Source organism: Ctenocephalides felis, unplaced genomic scaffold, assembly GCF_003426905.1.
Source record: "Ctenocephalides felis isolate EL2017-DRISC unplaced genomic scaffold, ASM342690v1 CF-g0.4_SCAFFOLD_00845, whole genome shotgun sequence".
In the NCBI taxonomy this organism is placed as follows: domain Eukaryota; kingdom Metazoa; phylum Arthropoda; class Insecta; order Siphonaptera; family Pulicidae; genus Ctenocephalides; species Ctenocephalides felis.
This window is the reverse complement of record NW_020536999.1, coordinates 85,537,183-85,559,213: the sequence shown is the minus strand read 5'-3', so window position 1 is coordinate 85,559,213 and position 22,031 is coordinate 85,537,183. Positions and strand designations below refer to the sequence as shown.

Here is a 22,031-nt window from a genome sequence, read left to right as displayed (position 1 = left end):
CTAGCCAGAATGGTCTGGCAATTGCACAGACCTTTTTCGATTGCTTAGATAAACACATATGTAAATTCCAGCTTTACAGGACAAAGTTTAATTTTGGGGCATTTTGCTCAACTTTCCCAGCTCGTTGGCAGGTACTTGTGCAGGTCGAAATGGTCTGGCAGATTGATTTTTAACTTCCGTAGGGTAAGTTATAGTAATCGTCCAAAAATCGAAATCAAAAATTTTTACATTTCTCGACGTTTTGAAGGTTTTGAACATTTTGGCATACTTCAGAAAAAATGGATGTGTGGTGTGTGTGTGTGTGTGTGTGTGTGTGTGTGTGTGTTTTGTATGTCCGCTTTTTTTCGTCCACGTTTTCGGGCGCACGGATCAACCGATTTGAATGGTTAAAAAAAACATTCGATTCCTATTGATAGGGAGATGTGCTGATTAGTTTTTGCAGGCAGGTCCAGCCGTTACGGAGATATGGAGCAAAGAGTGCAAAAAATAGAAACGGAATTTTTGAGAGAACGGATCAACCGATTTGAATGGTTTAAAAAAACATTCGATCCTATTGATAGGGAGATGTGCTGATTAGTTTTTGGCAAAGGTAGGCCCAGAGGTTTCGGAGTTACAGAGCTAAATTTAAAAAAAATGGCTGTTTTTGAGAGAACTAAGCGTCCGATTTAAATGATTCAAAGAACTTTCTGCTTTTTTCAACAAAAACAATTGATTTTGGAAAAAAAAATTTTTTGATTCTAATTTTTTTCAAAAAAATTTTTTTTGTAATTTTGGACTAAAAATTCAAAAAATCACCCAAGCTAAGCACAGTCTAAGCGCCACTCTGGTACAAATGTTTACCCAAGTGCGTTTAGACTGTTTGTGTACTGGAGCACTTTTCCAATTTTGTGAAAATTATTGAAAAATGTGAAAATGCCGCCAAGCTGAGCACAGTATAAGTGAAAATGTCGCAAAGAATTATTTGCAAATGCGTTTAGACTGTGACTATGCGGGAGCACTTTTTCAATTTTGTGTAAATTTGGCAACTATTTTTTTTGGAATTTGATTCGAAATGAAATGACGATTGTTAATGTTCTGGAGATGATAAAGATTTATTTATAATTAACTTTCCATAGGGTAAGTAATCGCAAAAAAATCGAAAATGAAAATTTTTATATATCTTCACGTTTCAGAGGTTTCTGAATATGTTGGCATACCTTGGAGAAAAATTTATGTATGTGTTGTGTGTGTGTGTGCGTCCATGTGTGTGTGTTCGGATACAAATTTTCGTCGACGATTTCGGGAACACGGATGAAGCAATTTGAATAATTCAAAAAAACATTCGATTCGTATTGATAAGGAGACGTGCTGATTAGTTTTTGTCAAAGGCAGGTCTAGCCATTCCGAAGATATGGGGCAAAAAGGGCCAAAAACGGTAACTCAGTTTTTAAGAGAACGGAGCGTCCGATTGGAATAATTAAAAAACATTTTACTTGTATTAACAGGATGAAGATTTGATCAAATTTTCATGAAGATAGGTCTAGCGCGTTTCGGAGATCTAGTAAAAAAAACTAAAAAAAATAACATTTGGCGGTCAACAATAATCATTAGACATTAGACATATGCATATCAAATTATCAGATATTTATTGAGATTTTAACAATAAGTATAAGTTTTGTTTACATTCCTATGGGTTCCGTACCAATGTTTTTCCGTTAGACAGCGACGCGGCGCTTACGCGCTTTATATTTTGTCTCTATGCAGTTAAGGCAGTACGATTGCTTTGAAAAAAAAGTTCAGATCTTCCAAAATATGTCAAAATGAAGATAACATTTTTTCCAAAAAAAATTTTTACAAAAAAAAAGTTTAAAAATTTTTTTTAAAAAAAATTTTTTTTTCAAAAAAAGTAATTTTTTGTCCAATTTAAAATTTCTAAAAAATCTTATTTTTTCGAAGTAAAATTTTTTCAAAAATGTTAATCGTTTTTAAAAAAAATAATAATTTTTGGCACGGGAAGTTCCAGCAATTTGCCTTAAGGCACGATGCCTTAATTGCCTTAAGACAGAATTCCACTTACAGCTAGTTTATTTTAATATTACTCATTCAAATTAAAAAATACCAAAAAAACAAATTTTGACACATAGCGACATTTTTACATTGTCTTGAAGTTGGCTTCAGCTTTAACGCGCAATATTTAAATCGCAAATTAACTTAAAACAATAAACTTAAATATGTTTTTGAAACATCATTATAACAAACAAATAATGTATTATAATAAACAAATTATAATACACACTTATATAATTCATAATAGTATCATATTTAAAAACAATAATATCGTACAGTAATGTCGTACTTCAAATGTAACATTATCGGTTTGTCATTGTAATTAGCATTTAGAATTGAACCTTCATTAGAGAAATGAAGTAATTGCTGATTAATAAATTCTACAATGTTCCTTCACACCAGATTATGTTAAACAACGCCTAAACATATATTGTTTCACAATTTCATTCATCATGTAATAATTGTGTTTGAAGAATTAAAATTAACATACATTTATTGACTGCTTGTATTTTTAAAGTAAAACTTCTTAGGCGCGACTGGGGTGTAAATCTGTGAGAATGCAACGGAATTTGCGTTACGCCCGAACTGTTTGTCATTCGTTCTCGATGAAATCATTTCTATACGGGTCGATTGTGATTAGTCGTCGTGTCGAGTGAATAGTGATCTTTCGTTGTATGCGTACCAATATCACCAAGGAAATCGGCATATATAAATAAACATTTTAAGGTTACATCGTAGTACAAATCTTGATTTAATAAAACAAATGCCAGAATTAGAAAAATATTTTACTCTGTTTCCCATAAATAATTATAATGAAAATGACAAAACAAATGAAACATTTGTGCCGTGTACTAAACATAAGTTTATTAAATTAATTTCTATATTATTCGTAGTTTCTATAAATCTTTGAAGTTAACAAAATAGAAAATATTTTTTAGACTACAGCTCTTTTTTAGATTACAGCTACTCAAAGAATGAGATTATATACAGCAAAAAAATAAAAATATATAATAATAATTTTAATTACATGAAGTTCTTCATGTAATAATTGTGTTTCTTCAAACACAATTATTACATGGAGAGTGAAATTGTGAAAACAATATTTCTTCAGGCATTGTTTAACATAATCCACTGTGTGAACGAATATTATAGAATTTATTAATCAGCAATTACTTCATTTATCTAATAAAGGTTCAAGTACTAAACGCTAATTACAATGACAAACCGATCATGTCATATTTGAAGTAGACTTTAATTACATTATTGTTTTCAAATATAATAAATATTTGTAATTCTATTATAAATATATAATTTATAATATATTGTTATATAAATATGTATAAGGATTGGCACTAATAAATGTGTGCATCACGAGTGTTACCATATTACTAATAAAGATTATTCAAAATTGTTATATGATGTATTTATTTTTTACTTAAATGCCATCTCATGCAATAGCAAAAAAGTTTTACTTCAATCGCGTGATATTTTTTTACTTTTTCACTGGCGATATAATCTCATTCTTTGAGCAGCTGTAATATCTGTCTTGCCTGAAAAATATTTTCCATTTTAATAACTTCAAAAGTTTATAGAAAATACGAATAATATAGAAATTAATTTAATAAAATTACGTTTAGTACATAGCACAAATGTTTTATTTTTTATTATTTTCATTATAATTATTTACGGGAAACAGGGTAAAATATTCTTGATTCAGGATTTTTTTTTATTAAATCAAGATTTGTACTACGATGTAACCTTAAAATGTTTATTTATCTATGCAGATTTTCTTGTTGATATCGGTACGCACACAACGACAGATGTCTATTCACGCGACACGACGACTAATCACAATCGACCCGTATTGAAATGATTTAATCGAGAGCAAATAACGTACAGTTCGGGCGTAACGCAATTTTCGTTGCATTATCGCAGATTTACACCCTGGCGGCGTCTAAAGAAGTTTTACTTAAGAAAAAACAGATAAATTTTGACGCATACCGCCATTTTGACATTATCATGAAGTTAACTTCAGGTTTAAAGCGCGATATTTAAATCGCAAACATTAATTTAAACAATGAACTATAAACAATGAAATGAATGTTTTTGAGACTTTAGTATATTACATTACCAAATAATTCATTACAATTTATTACATTCTTATCTTGCGTGAAAACGACTTCCTCGATGTAAATTTTATCATTATATCTCAATATAAACTATATCAAATTAGATAACAAAAAATCATCATGTCATCAGGCAAGTATTTAAATCATAAATTAAAATAATAACGATAATAACTTACTGTTTTCTTTTGCATGTTTCACAAATATAAGGGTATGGTCCAGTATGAATTCTTTCATGACGATTTAATGTAGATTTTATTGTATTGCATGACCTACAATGTACAAAGGCGTTCATCAGTACTACTTCACTTGTTTGATTTGTACTGGTGGCCACATCTTGCTCATCAATCAGTTCCTGCTTTATTTGTTCATCTATCGTTATCTCAGATTCTAAAAATCGTTGTAGACATATTTCTTCATTTTCTGGACATATTTCAGTTGGATTTCTACTAGAGGCCACATCAACATGCTCAACAACCGGTTCCTGTTTTATTTGTTCATCTATTCTTATCTCAGACTCTAAAAATCGCTGTAGACATATTTCTTCATTTTTTGGACATATTTCAGTTATTTCATAATTATCTATTTCTTGTTTCTTTTGAAGATATTGAATTGGTAACAATGCTAAAAGATGTTTATTGATTGTTTGTCTTGAGCGTGGTTTTCTTTTCGCCAGTTCTTCTTCAACAAACTAGAAAAACAATTTTCTGTAATTATAAATATAATTTGTGCATGAAAATTAATTAAGATGAATATTTATACGAACTCCGTTTCGCCACCTGATTTTATTACACAATAGTAATGAATTTATTTCGATTACAAAAATAAAGTGTTTTTTAGTTGAACTTCTCTAAGTAAATGAAAGTGAATTCGCAAAATATCCGTTTCATTGAAGTGCTCTTTGGTAAACCACATTTTTTGTTTTTTGGTCTGACGTTAACACAAAGAAAGCGGATGGTTTCCCAACTCGTGAACAGGAAACGTATAACTGCCCATGTGAAAAACAATGGTTTTCTAAATAATCTATTTGAAATTTATTCCGCAAACACTAAGCGATTGGTCTTGCGACTTGTTATTTCGAACGCAAGGCGAACTGGAAATTCCAATCGTTTGAAGTCAAATGAAAGACCAGTCGGAATCATTGGTATGTCACCAAATCGCCAGCAATTTTTGATTGAATGGTGAAATTCAGGGCGTGTACATCATTATTCTTTGCGGCAAGAATTGCTTGTTGACATAACCGAGCATAATTCTGATAATTCTCACTAATTTTTAATTACGGTGCGTGAAGTTCCAGCAATTTGCATTGAGGCACCACTAATTTTCTTAGCTATGAGCCTTGCGAAGCCCGAGGCCAACAAATGCAAAATTTTCGAAATCGGTTTGTGCGTTCTGGACTTATATCGTCAGGAAGGAAAACCCGACTTTTTTTATATACATGTAGATATAAATCATCTAATAAAACTCTGTTTTGTGAAAAAAATTAAAACGAAGAATATAAATCCAAAATTAACTAGTTGGTATTGGTATTTTGCCTTGAGGCAAGTTACATGAACTTCCCGAACTATGTGTAAATCATCGATTTAATCAATAAAAAATAAATTAATTTATGAGTGATTAAAAGTATTCCGAGTGGATTCATTACACATAATTGAAAACAAACGAACACGTTGTCTCGGAGTATTTTCTAATAACTAATTTTGACAAATCAATAATTTTTAAAATTGAACCAGTTTTCGTAGGACTTTAATGATTTAGAATGTATATTAATGCCAAGTACTCTATCGTTATACCAAGTAAATCGTATAATTTTAATTTTAACAAACGTCAAAAAAACTACTCATTTTCTCAAGCTTTGATGAATTTTTAAAATTAAACTACTTGTCGTAAGGCCGTAATATTTCAGTAAGTTCTATAAGACCATGATATATATCGGCAAAAAAAGCTCCAAAAAAATCGGTTTAAATTTTTTTTTCAACATTTAATTATAAGAAAACGGCTCGGTAGATTTTTACCTAAAAGTAATCAGTGTCATTTCCAACTAATATCTTTCGAACAGTTTTTGATTTTTTTAAATCGATTCGGTAGTATGAGCTTAATAAAATGTGGACGAAAAGTGTAACACTTTTTTCCAAATTATAAAGAAACGGCTTGGCAAATCGTCGCACAAAACTGACAAACGACAATCCTCATCGAGATACATCAAATGAATACATAATCTGAAATCGGTTCAAGCGTTTTAGAGCAAACGTTGATGAAAGTTCTAATTTTGACAAACGCCAAAAAAACGATACTAACTTTGACGAATTTTCAAAATTAAACGATTTGTCGTAGGGCCGTAATATTTTAATATGATCTAGAAAACTATGAAATCTATCACAAAAAAAATCATGAAAATCACCAAAAAATTTTTTTAACACTTTAATTTTAATACAAGAAAACCGCCCGGCCGATCTTTACCAAAAACTAATCAGCACGATTCCCAATCAATGTGTGCATCTCTCGAACGGTTTTTGAATTTTCAAGATCGATTCAGAATTGCGGGCTAAAACGCGGACGAAAAATTTTTCACTTTTCTGCTATTTACGAAGAAACGGTTAGGCCGATCGTCACACAAAATTGATAAACGATAGTCCTCATCGAGATACATCGAATGGCTTATAAAATTTTGAAATCGGTACAGCCGTTTTTGAGAAAACGTCGAATTACAACAAAAAAAAACGTTCACGCACACGCACAAACACACATACATATACTTTTTTCAAATTTGGTCTCATTCGATTCAGAATGGCTTGAAATGTCGAGAAAACATAAAATTAGTGAGTCGGATTTTTTGACGAAAACAAACGGAAGTTAATAAAATAATTAAGAAATAAAATAATTGATAAGGGAGAAATAAATAAATAAATTGATAAGGTTCTTTGGAAGAAATATTGAAGCTCTGTTCATTTCTTGCAACTTTGTTAAGGTGAATCTTACATACAAAACGCTTTAAAATAGTTTCTTATATTAGTTCGGAAATTAACATAATATATTAAGTGTTATTTTATAATAAATTAATTATTTTGTTGTTCGAGTATATTATTAACTTCCCGTAGGGTAAGTTATAGTAATCGCAAAAAATCGAAAATGAAAATTTATATAAATATATCTTTACGTTTCAAAGGTTTCTGACTATTTTGGCATACCTTTAAAAAATTGATGTATGTGTGTGTGTGTGCGGATACAATTTTCCGTCGACGATTTCGGAAACACCGATTAACCAATTTGAATAATTTAAAAAACATTCGATTCGTATTGATAAGGAGACGTGCTGATTAGTTTTTGGCGAAGGCAGGTCTAGCCGTTCCGAAGACATGGGGCAAAAAGTGCCAAAAACGGTAACTCAGTTTTTCAGAGAACGGAGCTTCTGATTTGAATAATTCGAAAAACATTTTACTTGTATTGACAAGATGAAGAATTGATCAAATTTTCGTGAAGGCAGGTCTAGCGGTTTCGGAGATCATATGAAAAAAGTAAAAAAATGCCATTTGGCGGTCAAAAATGATCATTAGACATATGCATATCAAATTATCTGATATTTTATAGAGATTTTAACAATAAGTATAAATTTTGTTTACATTCCTATGGGTTCCGTACCAGTGTTTATCTGTTACGGCGACGCGGCGCTTACGCGCTTTGACATTTCGTCTCTATGCAGTTAAAGCAGTACGATTACTTTGAAAAAAAGTTCAGAATTTCTAAAATATGTCAAAATAAAGATAACATTTTTTTTCAAAAAAGAAAATTTTTTTCAAAAAAAAGTAATTTTTTGTCAAATTTATAGTTTCTCAAAAATCTAATTGTTGCGAAGTAATTTTTTTTTAAAAATGTCAATTGTTTTTAAAAAAATAATAATTTGTGGTACGGAAAGTTCCAGCAATTTGCCATAAAGCACGATGCCACTAGTTTTTTCTTTAAAATGACATCTATAAGATAAAAGTGAACCTAAACTAGAATATCTGCCAATTTGGTGTGCTTATGTTCATTGATCACTTGGACCACCAATTGGCATTTCCTTCACAGGTAAGTCATAGTAATTCGAAAAACGAAACGTAAATCAATTGTTTATAAATATTTTTGTTTCAAAACCTTCTAAACATTTTGAAAAATAAAAGTATGATCGTGTATTTGCTGTTGCATTTTTTTGTTGACGTTTTTGAGACGAATCAACCGATTGAATGATTCAATTGTCGGGGAGATGTGCTGATTAGTTTTTGGTAAATACAATTTTCAAATTAAAAAAGTCAAATTCTTTCAGATTCCAAATTTTTTCAAAGCTTTTAAAAAATTTAAATTACAACATGGAAAATTGCAGCAATTTGCCTTAAGGCACGATGCCATGCACCTCTAGTCAACTTGCAACTGGTAAAAAAAGGGGGCCTCGCAAACGAATTTCGCCGACGCCCACGCATGGTCTAGCGCCGCCACTGCGTACACACATATACAGTAGACCCTCGCTTTACACGGCACTCTGGGTACGCGGTTCCCATACTACACGGGGCTAAAAATCCGACATCCCTCCGACAACACGGACTTCCTATTACACCGTTTTTGTTCAACAGCGCAGTAATTCCTTGCGCAACGTATGAGTGATTATAGGAACTTGATATCAAAAGGGTGTTAATGTAAAGTTTTGTTATCGACTTCAATCTTTTAGGCATGTCTGATTATATAATAGCTGCCTAAAAACACGTTTTAGCTGACTACTGCGTCGCGCCAATTTTTGAATAAGGTGTCAATGTCATAAATGTCATTTCGTCCGTATTACTCCTACTTCAAGTTGTATTTCTTGGTCTTCATACAGCACAATAAAACTGGTGCGATTTGTACAAACTCTGAGTCTCTCATAGCACGGTCCCCATACTGCACTATGTAAGGTTCTATAGAACGCATTACGAATTAGCCTGAATTGTATGTTAAATACGAGGTTTTTATAGCACGGTCCCCATACTGCACGGTACGCACTTGCCGCGTAAAGCGAGGGTTTACTGTACAAGGTTTAATGTACAAGTATACCAAAATGTTGAAACTTGAAGATAAAAAAAAACATTTTCATTTTGAAATTGTTATAACTTACCCAACGCAAAGTTAAAAATTATATCTAAATAATTTAAAATAAATTGTTTAATTAAAAAAGTAAAATTTTGTCTATTAAAAAGGGCGCCTGAACGGATAGGGCTTAGAGCGACAGAAAGCTTAATCCGCCACTGGTCCCAATAATATACAGATAGATAGATAAATGTAATATATAAGCTATACTTTCTGTATCTCTGCCTTCCGTTTTTCGTGACGCAATATTTGTTGTTTTGCAATACGCGATTTACGTTGTCGCATTCGTTCAATTTCAAGCCTGGCTTCTCGTTGTTCTGGTGTTTCCGCCTTACGCTTCTGGACGTGTCTTAGTCTTCTCTTCTCTCGATCGGCGGCTCGTTGTTCCTCAGTCATATTCAAACGGCGTCTTTTTGCTCTTCGTGCCTCTCGAGCATCGCGGTTAATTATTGACTTGCGAGGAGCCATTATTTCGGTTATCACTGAAACATAAAAAAGTCATTTTTAGTTTTATTTATAATCATGCTCTATGCAATAAGTACATCAAGCTACAACTAGCAAACCCGGCGAACTCCGTTTCACCACCAGATGGTTTCATTTTATGTAATAGAGATGAGTAACTCTTCCGGTGTTATCACTCCGATATAGGGAATGCAATACCGATGGAAAATTTCAATACCGGTATTTCGGTAATTTTTCATTTTAAAACCGGAGTACCGGTAAATTACCTGTATTTTTATTATCTTAAACAAACGTAAACAAAATTGAAAGTTACTAGTACAAATATAAAAAAATGTATATACAACTACAACTATATTCAACTAAACAATAAAAACAAGCAAAATTATATCCAATTTAATTAATTCATTATCACTATCGAGTATATTGAGTACTTTTCACCAAAAATAAACTTATGAGTAAGAAAGACCAAAAACTCATAAAAGATCATATTACATTATTATAATAAACTGTATTGTCTACATCCGATGTGTTAAAATAGCATAATCTTCAATATTTAAAAAAAAAAAATCTACACTAATTTAAGATCGGGTACTTTGTCGAGATAAATAATAAGTTACTATATTTTCAAATTTAGAAACATTTTCGAAAAATAATATTTTATAATTGTAATAAGAAGCAAAAATATTTAGTAATTATCATAATTATTATGTATAAAGTTAGAAAAAAAATAAAGATTACGCAAGGGTAATCTGTATGATATAAAATATTTTGGCGCAAATATCACTTAAAAAACCGTTACATTTTTACATAAGATTAAACAAACATCATTATCTATCAGTCCAATTCTATTTATTGTAACACGATATGAAGCCCTTTGGAAAGCAATAAATATTCAGTGTTGAGATAATATTTGACATTTGTTTATCCTATAGAATCACTTGAAGATATAGCTGTTTATGCGATTATGGAATTTAAAGATAAATTTATTCCGAAAAATTTAAACTTTAGTGTATTATGTATCAAATAGCGCTTATGTAAAAATACAGAAAATACCGGTATTTTTGGGGTAATTACCGGTAAAAATACCGCCGAAAAATCGGGCGGTTTACCGGTAATTTGGTATACCAGTATACCGGTATTGCATTCCCTACTCCGATACAACTCCTCCCTAGGAGTGAATCCGAGTGGAGTTGTCTCACCGGATTTGTCATATCCGACTTCCCTAAACTAGTACTAAATCTGTTACTGCGTTGTTGTTTGGGAAGGAAGCTGTCGCTTTCCCGTCTCACGGGCAGTTTTATGTCCTTTTAGGTATACGTTTTTTTCAGAAAATATTACTTCAAGGATACACAACAATGAAGTTGTGCTCAAGTGTGAATAGCTCCAATGTATAATTTATTGAATAGTAAGAGGACATATTTCTAGCTACGACAATCTTTGGCCGTGAATTACGGCAATCAGGAATATACATACCGAAAAATACACGAAACAAAATACATTTAATCTGGTTTTTCCATAGCCTGAAATAACAATACTTTAGAGTGCAAAGTATATCAGTGACGTCAATAGTATTTAAGAAAAAATTAGAAAGCAGAAGTATTATTTGGTGAAAATATTTTATGATTAATGTTTTGCTTTTATCACAAAGTTTACTAAATTATTTCTATATAAAATTAATACAAAAAAAATTACGAGTCATTGAGTCGATCATGTGGTCGACCGAAATTTTTTTAAACTCGTCATTTATTTGTGATTTTTTTAGAAAAATTATATTATTAATATTTTTTAATTTTATTTTATTCGTGAATTTTCATTTAAAAAAATTAAATGGTATTTGACAAATCCTTAGATGCATAAAATTTAATGCATTATGAACACATTTGTATCGAGTATTTCGGTTTCAAAGTTGTCGAAGTCGTGGAGTTGTTAAGCGGATCTAACTCCTTCCTGAAGCGGAGTCAAATCCGAGTCGATCCGGCTTCGGATATGATAAGCCCATCTCTATTATGTAACATTTCGTTTGGCGATTAAATAATGAAGAAAAAAATTTTTGTGTTTTATATTTAAAAGAAAAAAATTTACTACATTTCACAACAGTAATGAATTTATTTCGATTACAAAAATGAAGTGTTATTTAGTCAGGGGCGTAACTCCGCCGTATCAAAAATACGGGGCCCCCGAGCCAGGGGGGGGGCAAAGAGCGCAAGCAGAAAGCAAAACAACAATTTTTGAAAAAATTGAATAATTTTAACGTAGTTTGCATTTCTTTTTGTTATCGAGAAGTATTGAACTTCAACTTGTAAGCTAACGCTTTAAGAGAATTTATTTCTGCTGCAATATTTCTGCAAGCTCTAGCAATCAATTCAATTTGTAAAGCTTTTGCACATCCGTTCTCCGTCGAAAATTGGAATTCATAAAAAAACCTAATCGCTAATATTATGTTTTCTCGACGTTTCGAACCATTCTGAATCAAACCGAACGAAATTTAGAAAAAGTATGTGTGCGTGTGTGAACAGATTTTTTGCCGTTTTCTCATAAACGGCTGGACCGATTTCAAAAATTTGAAAACATTTGATGTATCTCGATGAGGACTAGCATTTATCAATTTTGCGCGACGATTAGCCGAGCCTTTTCTTTGTATTAGGTGCGCAACTAAGTTCTCGCTGTTTGTCAGTATATGGCTCTACCAGTAAGGGTTGGTCGATTTTGACAAATCCAAAACGTCATGAACCAAGCTTAGACATATGGCAAACAAACTGATGCGACACATAAGTGATTTAGTTTTTGCATTATATACTTCTGATCAAGTGAAAATGTCTAATGTTAGTGTTGATTTTCTCCTTTCATTTGAAAAAAACAGCAGCTCAAGTGCATCGAGAGCAACGGAAACTTTGGGCGAAACAACATGTCGTGATGGGTTTTGTCGCTTCAAAAACGGCGATTTTAATGTTGACGACCTCCCTAGTAAAGGAAGGCCAAAACCTCCAAAAACGCTAAATTGAAGGCCCTGCTCGAAGAGTATTCGTGCCAAACTTAAGAAAATCTTGCCTCAGAATTAAGAGTCACCCATCAAGCCAAGTGATCACATGCATTGGCGAAGATTCAGAAGCAAGAAACTTGGGTGCCTTGTGAGCTGAAGCCAAGAGACGTCGAGCGTCATTTTTTCGCCTGTGAGCAATTGCTCTCCAGCGGCAAGAAAAGAAGGGTTCTATATCACATCGTCACAGGTGATACAAAATGAATGCAATAGAGCAATCCAAAGAGGAGAAAATCTCGGTTTGGCCAAATATTCACTACGAAGGTTATGCTTTGCATATGGTGGGACCAGGTCGGTGTTATTTATTATGAGCTGTTGAAACCGAGCAAAACTATCACTGGAGACTGTATTCAACTCAATTGATGCAATTTAACCGAGCACTGCGCGAAAAACGGACACAATACGAGCCGAGTGATTTTACTGCATGGCAAAGCTCGGCCTCACGTTTTCAAGCCCCTTAAAACTTATTGGGAACGATCAAATAAAAAGTCCTACCCCACCCGCTACATTCCCCAGATATTGCACTGTCCATTTTTTACATGGTCCGTTCGATGGCACATGGCCTGGCTGATCAGCGGTTCAACTCATATGAAGACGTCAGACTTGGTTCGTGGATAGCCTCAAAAGACGAACTTTTCTGGCGCCAAGGTATTCGAGCTCTGCCAGAAAGATTAGCTGAAGATGTGTCCAGCGATGGACAATATCTTGAATGAATCCATATGTAAGAGTTTTTATATAATAAAGTTACATTTTCATCGAAAAACAGCGAGAACTTATTTGCGCACCTAATAAATAAATATTCCTTTAATTTTATATATTTTTATATTTTGTAAAACAATTTTTCTTTGAAGGAGGCCTCCAAACAAATTTTGATACGGAGCCCCGCCAAGACACGCTACGCCCCTGTAATTAGTGGAACTTCTCTAAGTAATTCATTAATCCAATGTCAAAATTTTCATCATCACCGTAGTTCGCAGTGGGATCATATTGAAATGCCAAGCGATTGTATGATGCCAATGATCTTATTTGTGTGCTCACGCGTTGCCTCAACCGGGCATTTTCTCTTATTAAATTTTGTCTTTCTTCGCTTAAGTTCCGTGAATACGCTTGTTGCTGGCTTGCATGTCTTGCGCGGCGGCCGATGTTCCCACGTCGTCTTCTAGGCATTTTAGACTATGGACAGAGTGGTGAATTTAACTTTAAATGCATGATCCACATAATTTACACAGTTTAACTTACCAACTTAAGGGGTTACAACCACTGTAGATTTTTCTAAAAAACAAAAAAAAAATTAGGCTTAAAATAACTTTGAACCTTTTAGAATATGAGGAAAAACATTTCATGCCTAAAACTTTCTTTTTTTTTACTTGTAATTATGAGCTTTTACCCATGCGCGTTGGGCTGCTCCGAATTGACAGCGCTCAAATACATTTACTAAAAACGAGAAATTTTAAACGTTTTCAAATATATTATCATAAATACTGTAACTTTCATTATTTTTGCCGTCTTGTTATATCCGAGCAAATCAAATGTAAACTAGTGGTGTATGGCATCGTGCCTTAAGGCAAATTGCTGGAACTTCCCGTACCGCAATTAAAAATCTTGGTACGGAACCAAAAAAAAATTACACAAAATGTGTACACATTGATAAAATCTCTGTAAAATATCTGATAATTTGATGTACATATGTCCAATAAATATTTTTGGCCGCTAAATGACATTTTTTTAACTTATGTTTATTGAGAGTCCATAACCCCTGGACCTGTCTTCACAATAATTTGAACAGTTCTTCTTGTCAATACAAGTAAAATGTTTTTTGAATTATTAAAATCGGAAGCTCCGTTCTCTTAAAAACTGAGTTACAGTTTTTGGCATTTTTTGCTCCTTATCTACGGAACGGCTAAAGCTGCCGCCAAAAACTAATCAGCACGTCTCCTTATCAATACGAAACGAATGTTTTTTAAAATATTCAAATCGGTTGATCTGTGTCCTAAATCGTCGACGAAAATTTGTATCCGCACTCACGCACCCACATATACACATATACATACACACATATATATATCCATTTTTTCTAAGGTATGCCAGAATATTCAGAAACCTTTGAAACGTGAAGATATATAAAAATTTTCATTTTCCATTTTTTGCGATTACTATAACTTGACTGAATCACATAGTCAAAAATATTCATTTAAAGTATATAAATGAGCTTTAAAACTTTAGCGAGAATTAAAATTGAAATCTGAATTATTTTCGATCTACAAAAAAAGAAAAAAAGTGAATGAATTTTTTTTCTCCAAAAGCAATTGTTTTGTCAACACAAGCTGAAAGTTTTTTGAATCATTCAAATCGGATACTCCGTTCTCTCAAAAACTCGATTTGTATTTTCTGCACTCTTTGCTTCTTATCTCCGTAACGGCTGGACCTGCCTTTGCCAAAAACTAATCAGCACATCTACTTTTCAATAAGAATCGAATGTTTTTTGAACCATTCAAATCCGTTGATCCGTGCGCCCGAAAACGTGAACGAAATATTGTATCCGTACATTCATACATACACACATCCATTTTTTTCTGAGGTATGCCTGGAAAATGTTCAGAAACCTTCAAAACGTCGAGAAATGTAAAAATGTTCAATTTCGATTTTCGGCCCATTACAATAACTCACCCTACGGGAAGTTAAGAATAAACTGACTTTTTTTTATTTTTTCTTATCTATAATTTATTTCAAAACTTTAAACGCGTTTTTCTCGAAACACGATTTTACAACGCGGCACGCAAAATAACTACAACAATTTGTTTTTTTTTTTCATTCAAATTTTTTACAGTATAAATAAATTACACTTTTAAATGCCTATAATATCGGAGCGCCTCTAATTTGAATTGGCTGTGGTACCGCCGTTTTAATTTTTTTTACAATTATATTTTATTTTGTTACTTTAAAGTACAGTAAATAACTATCTTTAATATCATGATATTATTACTTTTTCTGCCGCCCGAAAAAAATGGCCAAAACATACGTTTTTTTTGGCTCCTACAATGGTGTAAGCTCTTAAAGACAAATGCCTGCTGTTGAAACTGAATAAACATTTGCACAATACACGTGATTGATTTGATCGTTTCCAATTGAAATGTTAGGAAACGAATAACTTATTTTTTTTTTACTTTTTTCACAATTTCACAGTGAACACAATACCGGTTTGTCACATGAAATTAACTGAGCAGAGAACAATGAGTAGCTTTCAAACAAATGAGTAGCAGTCAAACAACGTATCTACTGGCGCCATCTACTTAAAAAATTGGTTTGTAGAACATGCTAAGTATCAGAGATGGCGCTGTGTTTAAAAAAAGAAAAAATGTTTTCCGCTTTCTGTTGAAATTTTTCTTCAATTTTCTTTGCTACCAACGAGTGCAAAATCGTCGAAATTGGTTCGTGCGTTCTGCAGTTATATCGTCAGAAAGGAAAACCCGACTTATTTTTATATAATAGAAGATTTCAAAATATGGCTTATGGAGGATAGCTCCATCTATTATTATGGCACTAAATTTCTAATGGGACGATTTTGCCGCACAACAGACTAATGTTGTGGCAAGGCCATGTTATGAAGAACTTTCCGTACTAAATATTGACAAAAGCCATGTGGTTGCTGTGCAGTCAGGCGTTTTTCTAAGGTTGTCAGATAGAAAATCTAACCTAGAAATCGGACAAATGTCAAAAAACGATCCTAGGCAACAGGGTCTTTCTGACCCAGCTTCATAACATAGGAGTGACGTTGTAGTTTATATGTAATGCAGTTTATGTGCAATGAATTTACAGCAAATACATGACATTTTGACAGTATTCAGTGTGATTCAGTAGAATAATGTATGGAAAACGGAGCCTTGAAAAAAAAACAAAAAATGTTTTTAAAAAAACATTTCTTTATTTAATTACTGTTGACTTTTCGGAGCTAGGTACATTCCATCTTCAGGACATATGTCAAGAAACATGATCTTGATAAGATTTAAGCAAACCATGTATTTAAGAAAGAAAGGTGGTGGATTTCTTATATAAAATAAATAAAATTGTGGAAAAAATAATGTGCAGAAATATGACCATATAATCAATATAAAAATGATAAAAATAAATGAGTGGATTACATAACAAAATATTAAGAATGTTAAAAAATGAGGAAGTTTTAGAACATTTTAAGAAAAGGTTACTGAAAAAAAGAATTAATTACCTGTATGATTGATGATACATTAATACTTTTTCACTAAAAAAGATTTTATCAAAAAAAGTACTTTTATAAATTTCTTTTCAGACGAAGAAACAAATTTTTGTAATTCAAAATTTCTTTTTTGAGTTTGTTATGTGAGACAAAAAGTATTATTTCCTCGATGTTATGAGACGACTATTGATAATAAACTGATTATTAAACGAAAGGGATTCTATTAAAAACTTTTTAAGAAGAAATTAAAACCTGTGTAAATGTGTGCGTGTTGTTTTTATAATATATCAGGATGTAAATACTTAAATTCTTGGTTTTAAAAGGATGTCGATATTAATTATTTGTCAAAAAGTATAAAAAATTGAAATAGAATATATATACACCTAAGTCTGTTTTTACACGGTCTTTTTGTACACGGTTTTGATATAACACGGTTTAAAAATTGAATATTTTTAATTTTTTACACAATTTTATTCCATTTAGCACGATTTGAAATTTTATGTACTTAAATTTTTTTTGTCAAATTTAATTTTTGCGAAGTATGTTCATATCACAAAAAAGTATTTATGAAAGAAAAAAGTCTGAACTATCGATAGTATCGATAGTTTGCGAACACTAGCTTAAAGATTTAAGTGAATTCCCCTTTAGCGCGTACAAACAATTTTTACTGGTCAAAGCAAACGTGAATAAGCACTAATTTAGGGGAATTCCCTTTATGTGCATACAATAAAATTTACTGGTCAGATTTAAGTGAATTCCTCTTTAGCGCTTTAAAAATTGAATAACCTATTCTTTTCGTTCACAACATAGTTTTTTAGTTCCTGAACTTGCCATACATTTTTTTTTTATTATTTTATTGGCTTTATAAACTGGTACATTAGCCATAAACTAAATTACATAATATCTACACTATCTCTTACATATATATCTTTGTTTTATGTATATTGCATTTACAATTTTATATTATTAGATTTGATGTAAATATAAAGAGCTCCATATAATCTTGTATCTGTCAGCCATACATTTAATTTATATTACTTTTAAGATTAGAGTGCATATCTTTTTTATCATTAATTACAATGCTTGTGAAAATAAGCATTATATATTTGATTTAATAAAATAAACATAAATTCTTGTTATTAAAAATTCTTGCTTTTCACTAATTTTAATAGGTTTTAGAGATTAGGAACAAATCACCCATTTTTGTATAAGATCAATGTCTTTTTTTACACGTTTTTTTTTTACACGGCTTCTTCTGGAACCAATCTACCGTTGTAAAAACAGACTTAGGTGTGTATATATATATATATATTCAGTGCCAATAAAATTGCACTGAATAAAAATAAAACTGCTTATATCAATTTATCTTCTAGTAGAAGGCAAATTTCAAGGCGGTTATGTTAGATACTTGAGACTAACAACATATGCTGACCTGGGCTTAACACATAGATTTACTATACGCAAGGCTTTCGAAAGCCATCAGAAGTATTAGATCCATAATAAATCAGGAATTTGCCAGGAAAACCTACTTTGCTATGTTCCATTCTGTATTTTCATATGGAATATTAGATTGCATAGTGCACACACTTCAAAAGTTATGGATCTACAAAAGAATACAAAAGAATATTTATTATTTACTTGTATTTGGCAACAAGCTATTGTGGTGCATGCTGATAAAAAAATCATATATTGAGAAGTGATGTCCATGAACACAATATGCAAAATAGGAATTCTGTTATATGTCCAAGAATGAAACTTAAATCATCGATAAGAACTACATTAGGTGCCAAGATCTATAACAAGCTACCCGATTGATGGAAGTGGGAAACCAAAAATACTTTTAAAAATATTGTTAGAAATCATTTGATAAATAATCATTATTTTATAAATAAATTTTCAGAATAATTATGAATTATGTAATATAAATGACATAAATAATTATGAATTATGTAATATAAATGACATATTTATTGGATTTCAGTAAATGTCTATTCTATTCTATTCTGTACTACACCCCAGAGACATTTTATCCGCAGGAACCTTTCCAGAGAAGATGAATCTGGCAAAATACTACCATTATATAAATCAGGAAATCTTCAATCAGCAGCAAACTACAGACCAACAGACCCATAGCCATGCTGCCAATATTTTCAAAAATTATAGCAATGTTGTTAGCATTGAGAACTACAAGTTTCTTTGATGCTAATAAATAAATAAATAAATCAAGTTGGATTTAAGAAGAAAATTAATACAATTGATGCTGTTTTAGACTTTTTGAACTTTATTTCAAATTCGGTGGAAGATCATAAAGTGGTCACTATTTTGATCTCAGCAGAGCTTTTGATTGTGTTCCACAAGACATATTTCTCAGGAAATTAGAATATCATAGGCGTAGCCCATAAACTTATGCAATCGTACCTATGTAATAGATATCAGTTTGTGGAATGGAACAATAAACGAAGGAATATAGCGAGATTAAATGTAGGGATTTCCCAAGGGAGTATTCTTGGACCACTTCTTTTTATCGTGAATGATCTATCACCGAACATCAGCTGCCACACAATGCAGTTTGCAGATGATACAGCATTGGCGGTTGCCAATAGAAAGTAAAAAATTCAGTATACTCACAAGCACGATGAAAAATTGGTTTTAGCAAATCAAGTTGTACTCAACAATAGGAAAACAATCCAAAACAACTTTATTTCCAGTAGAAGACATAAGGAGCCGCAAAGAAGGGAGGTTAAATATTTGGGTCTCATCTCATATGAGAAGAAATCAATTTATAAGAAGAGTTAGATACATTATAAATGAGGAATGCGCCAGAGAGGCTTATTATGCCATGTTTCACTCTGTGTACTCATATGGAATATTGGCATGGGGACACTCGGTGCATACCTCCAAGATAATGGACTTACAGAAGAAGGCTGTAAGTGAAATCGGAGGGGCATCACGTTAGAAACAATGCAGACACTTGTTTACTAAATTTAAAATACTGACTGTTACCAGCCTTTACATCTACCAGCAGGCAATTGCGGTCCATGCAGACAGAACAAACCATGTACTGAGGAGTGACGTCCATGGCCACAACACACAAAACAGGAGTACCGTCGTACCTCCAAAACTGAAACTGAAATCCTCCCAAAGGTACAAGCTAGGTGTCAAGATTTACAACAGGCTTTTCAATGAATGGAAATATAAAAGCAGAAAGGGTTTCAATGTAAACCTCAAAAAACATCTTGTAGAACAGCCTGTTGATTCAATAAATGAATACTTCAATCTAAGTTAATTATTAAATGTCATTAGGTTAATCCTGGAGTTATTCTTAGTTATTAGTTATTATTAGTGAATAAGCCAACTATATGCACGTTATGAATATTAAATTACAATAAAGTATGCACCTACCTAAATAAAAATAATAAAATTATTACCAGCAAATCACTTGCACACTAGGATGATCACATTGAACACTAAATATAATTATTTAAACTTAATACTTGACTTAATTTAACTTATTATTATGTTATATCATTTATTTTGTTAAAATACTTCATTCCTAATAAATAAATTCTTTGGACACTTATTTGACATTTGTTTAAATCAAAATGGCGCCAACCTTAAAATACCACGTGTTTATGTGGCGCCAAGGATGAATTTTTCAAAATATGAAATTGTAGTTTCATTGCAAATTAAAAGTAGAACTAAATCGTTATATTTAATTGTAATTGATTTCCATGACTTTTTAATATAATAAAAAATGTATAATATATTAGCTACGTAAAAGAATTCCAAATTGGTTGTAACCAACAAAAATTATCACATTATCATTATTATCATATTATTATTATATTTGTCTACATAATGTCAACAGTTAAAAACTTACCAATTTGTATGTTATAATAAGTTTATTTTGCTTTAAATTTATTGTAATATTTAGTTTGCTGGATTAATTTATTAAAAATAAATAAATTCTTTTAACACTTTTTTGACATTTGTATAAATCAAAATGGCGCCAAAGATAAAATTTCAAAAAAATAAATTGTTGTTTCATAGTATATTAAAAGTAGCACTATAAATTGTTACATTTAATTGTAATTGACTTTTATGACTTTTTGATGCAATAAATAATATATAATATATTAACTTTGTAAAGTTATAGGTTGTGATCAACAAAAATTATCACAATTAATATATTGATCTATATAACGGTCAACAGTTAACAAAAACTTACCAATTTGTATGTTATAATACTTTAATTAAAAGTAAATAAATCTTTCACACACTTTTTTGACACTTGTATACATAGATAAATAAGCATAAGTGTTTCCTTGTTAACTCAATAAATACGAAAGTGAAGTAAAAATATGGTGTTTTGTGTCGATTTAAAACAAATTTGTTCGCTTCTGTTTCAAAAGTTATGAATTTTGCTGTTGACAGAATTTTACCAGAAATAATTCTTCAAATTTTACATTTATTAACTCAATAAATATAACTGTGATACAATTTTGCTTCACATTTATATTTATTAACTTAACAACGAAACACTTGTATGATATATGTAAAATTTGATGGATTGTTTCTACCAAAGTCGTCAGCATAAAATTTTATAATCTCTGAAACAAAAGCGAAAGAATTTGTTGCAAACATCTGAAACCAATACGAAACACTACAATACAAACACTTTAGCGTCGCATTTATATTTATAGAGTTAATAATGAAACACAAGTATTATAATTTGTGTTATTTCTATCAGAATCGTCAACAGCAAATTTTCCCATCAGCAATTGTGGATGCAATAAATAGTAAAAATAAATAAAAATAAAAATTATAATATATAATAATAATAATAAAATAATGCTGTCAGAATATTATGCTTAAGATATTTATGTCAAAAACTAGAAAAGGCTACAATATTAAGATTTGATTGAATTTATAACAGTATTTCAACATTTTATATTGAAAAATTACGTTTTAAATATATCCTGATAAACCACGATATTTCGAATTGCCAGTTGTCTCTTTCTAATTTTATCAAAATGCAATAAAGCTTTTGTTTTCATAA

At 31.4% G+C, this 22,031-nt stretch overlaps 1 protein-coding gene across 1 annotated transcript in view; it reads right to left on the bottom strand.

Annotated features, from left to right (window-relative positions):
- Positions 1-20,469, bottom strand: part of LOC113391229 (apical junction molecule-like) — a 31,200-nt gene extending 10,731 nt beyond the window's left edge. The window contains exons 1-5 of the mRNA XM_026627178.1: positions 20,375-20,469; positions 14,002-14,034; positions 13,728-13,935; positions 9,474-9,745; positions 4,449-4,863 (exon numbers count right to left, since the gene is read on the bottom strand). Of these exons, the coding sequence (XP_026482963.1) occupies positions 4,449-4,863; positions 9,474-9,745; positions 13,728-13,929 (889 nt within the window). The 5' untranslated portion in view covers positions 13,930-13,935; positions 14,002-14,034; positions 20,375-20,469. The remainder of the gene's footprint in view (positions 1-4,448; positions 4,864-9,473; positions 9,746-13,727; positions 13,936-14,001; positions 14,035-20,374) is intronic.
- Between the last annotated feature and the right edge of the window lie 1,562 nt (positions 20,470-22,031).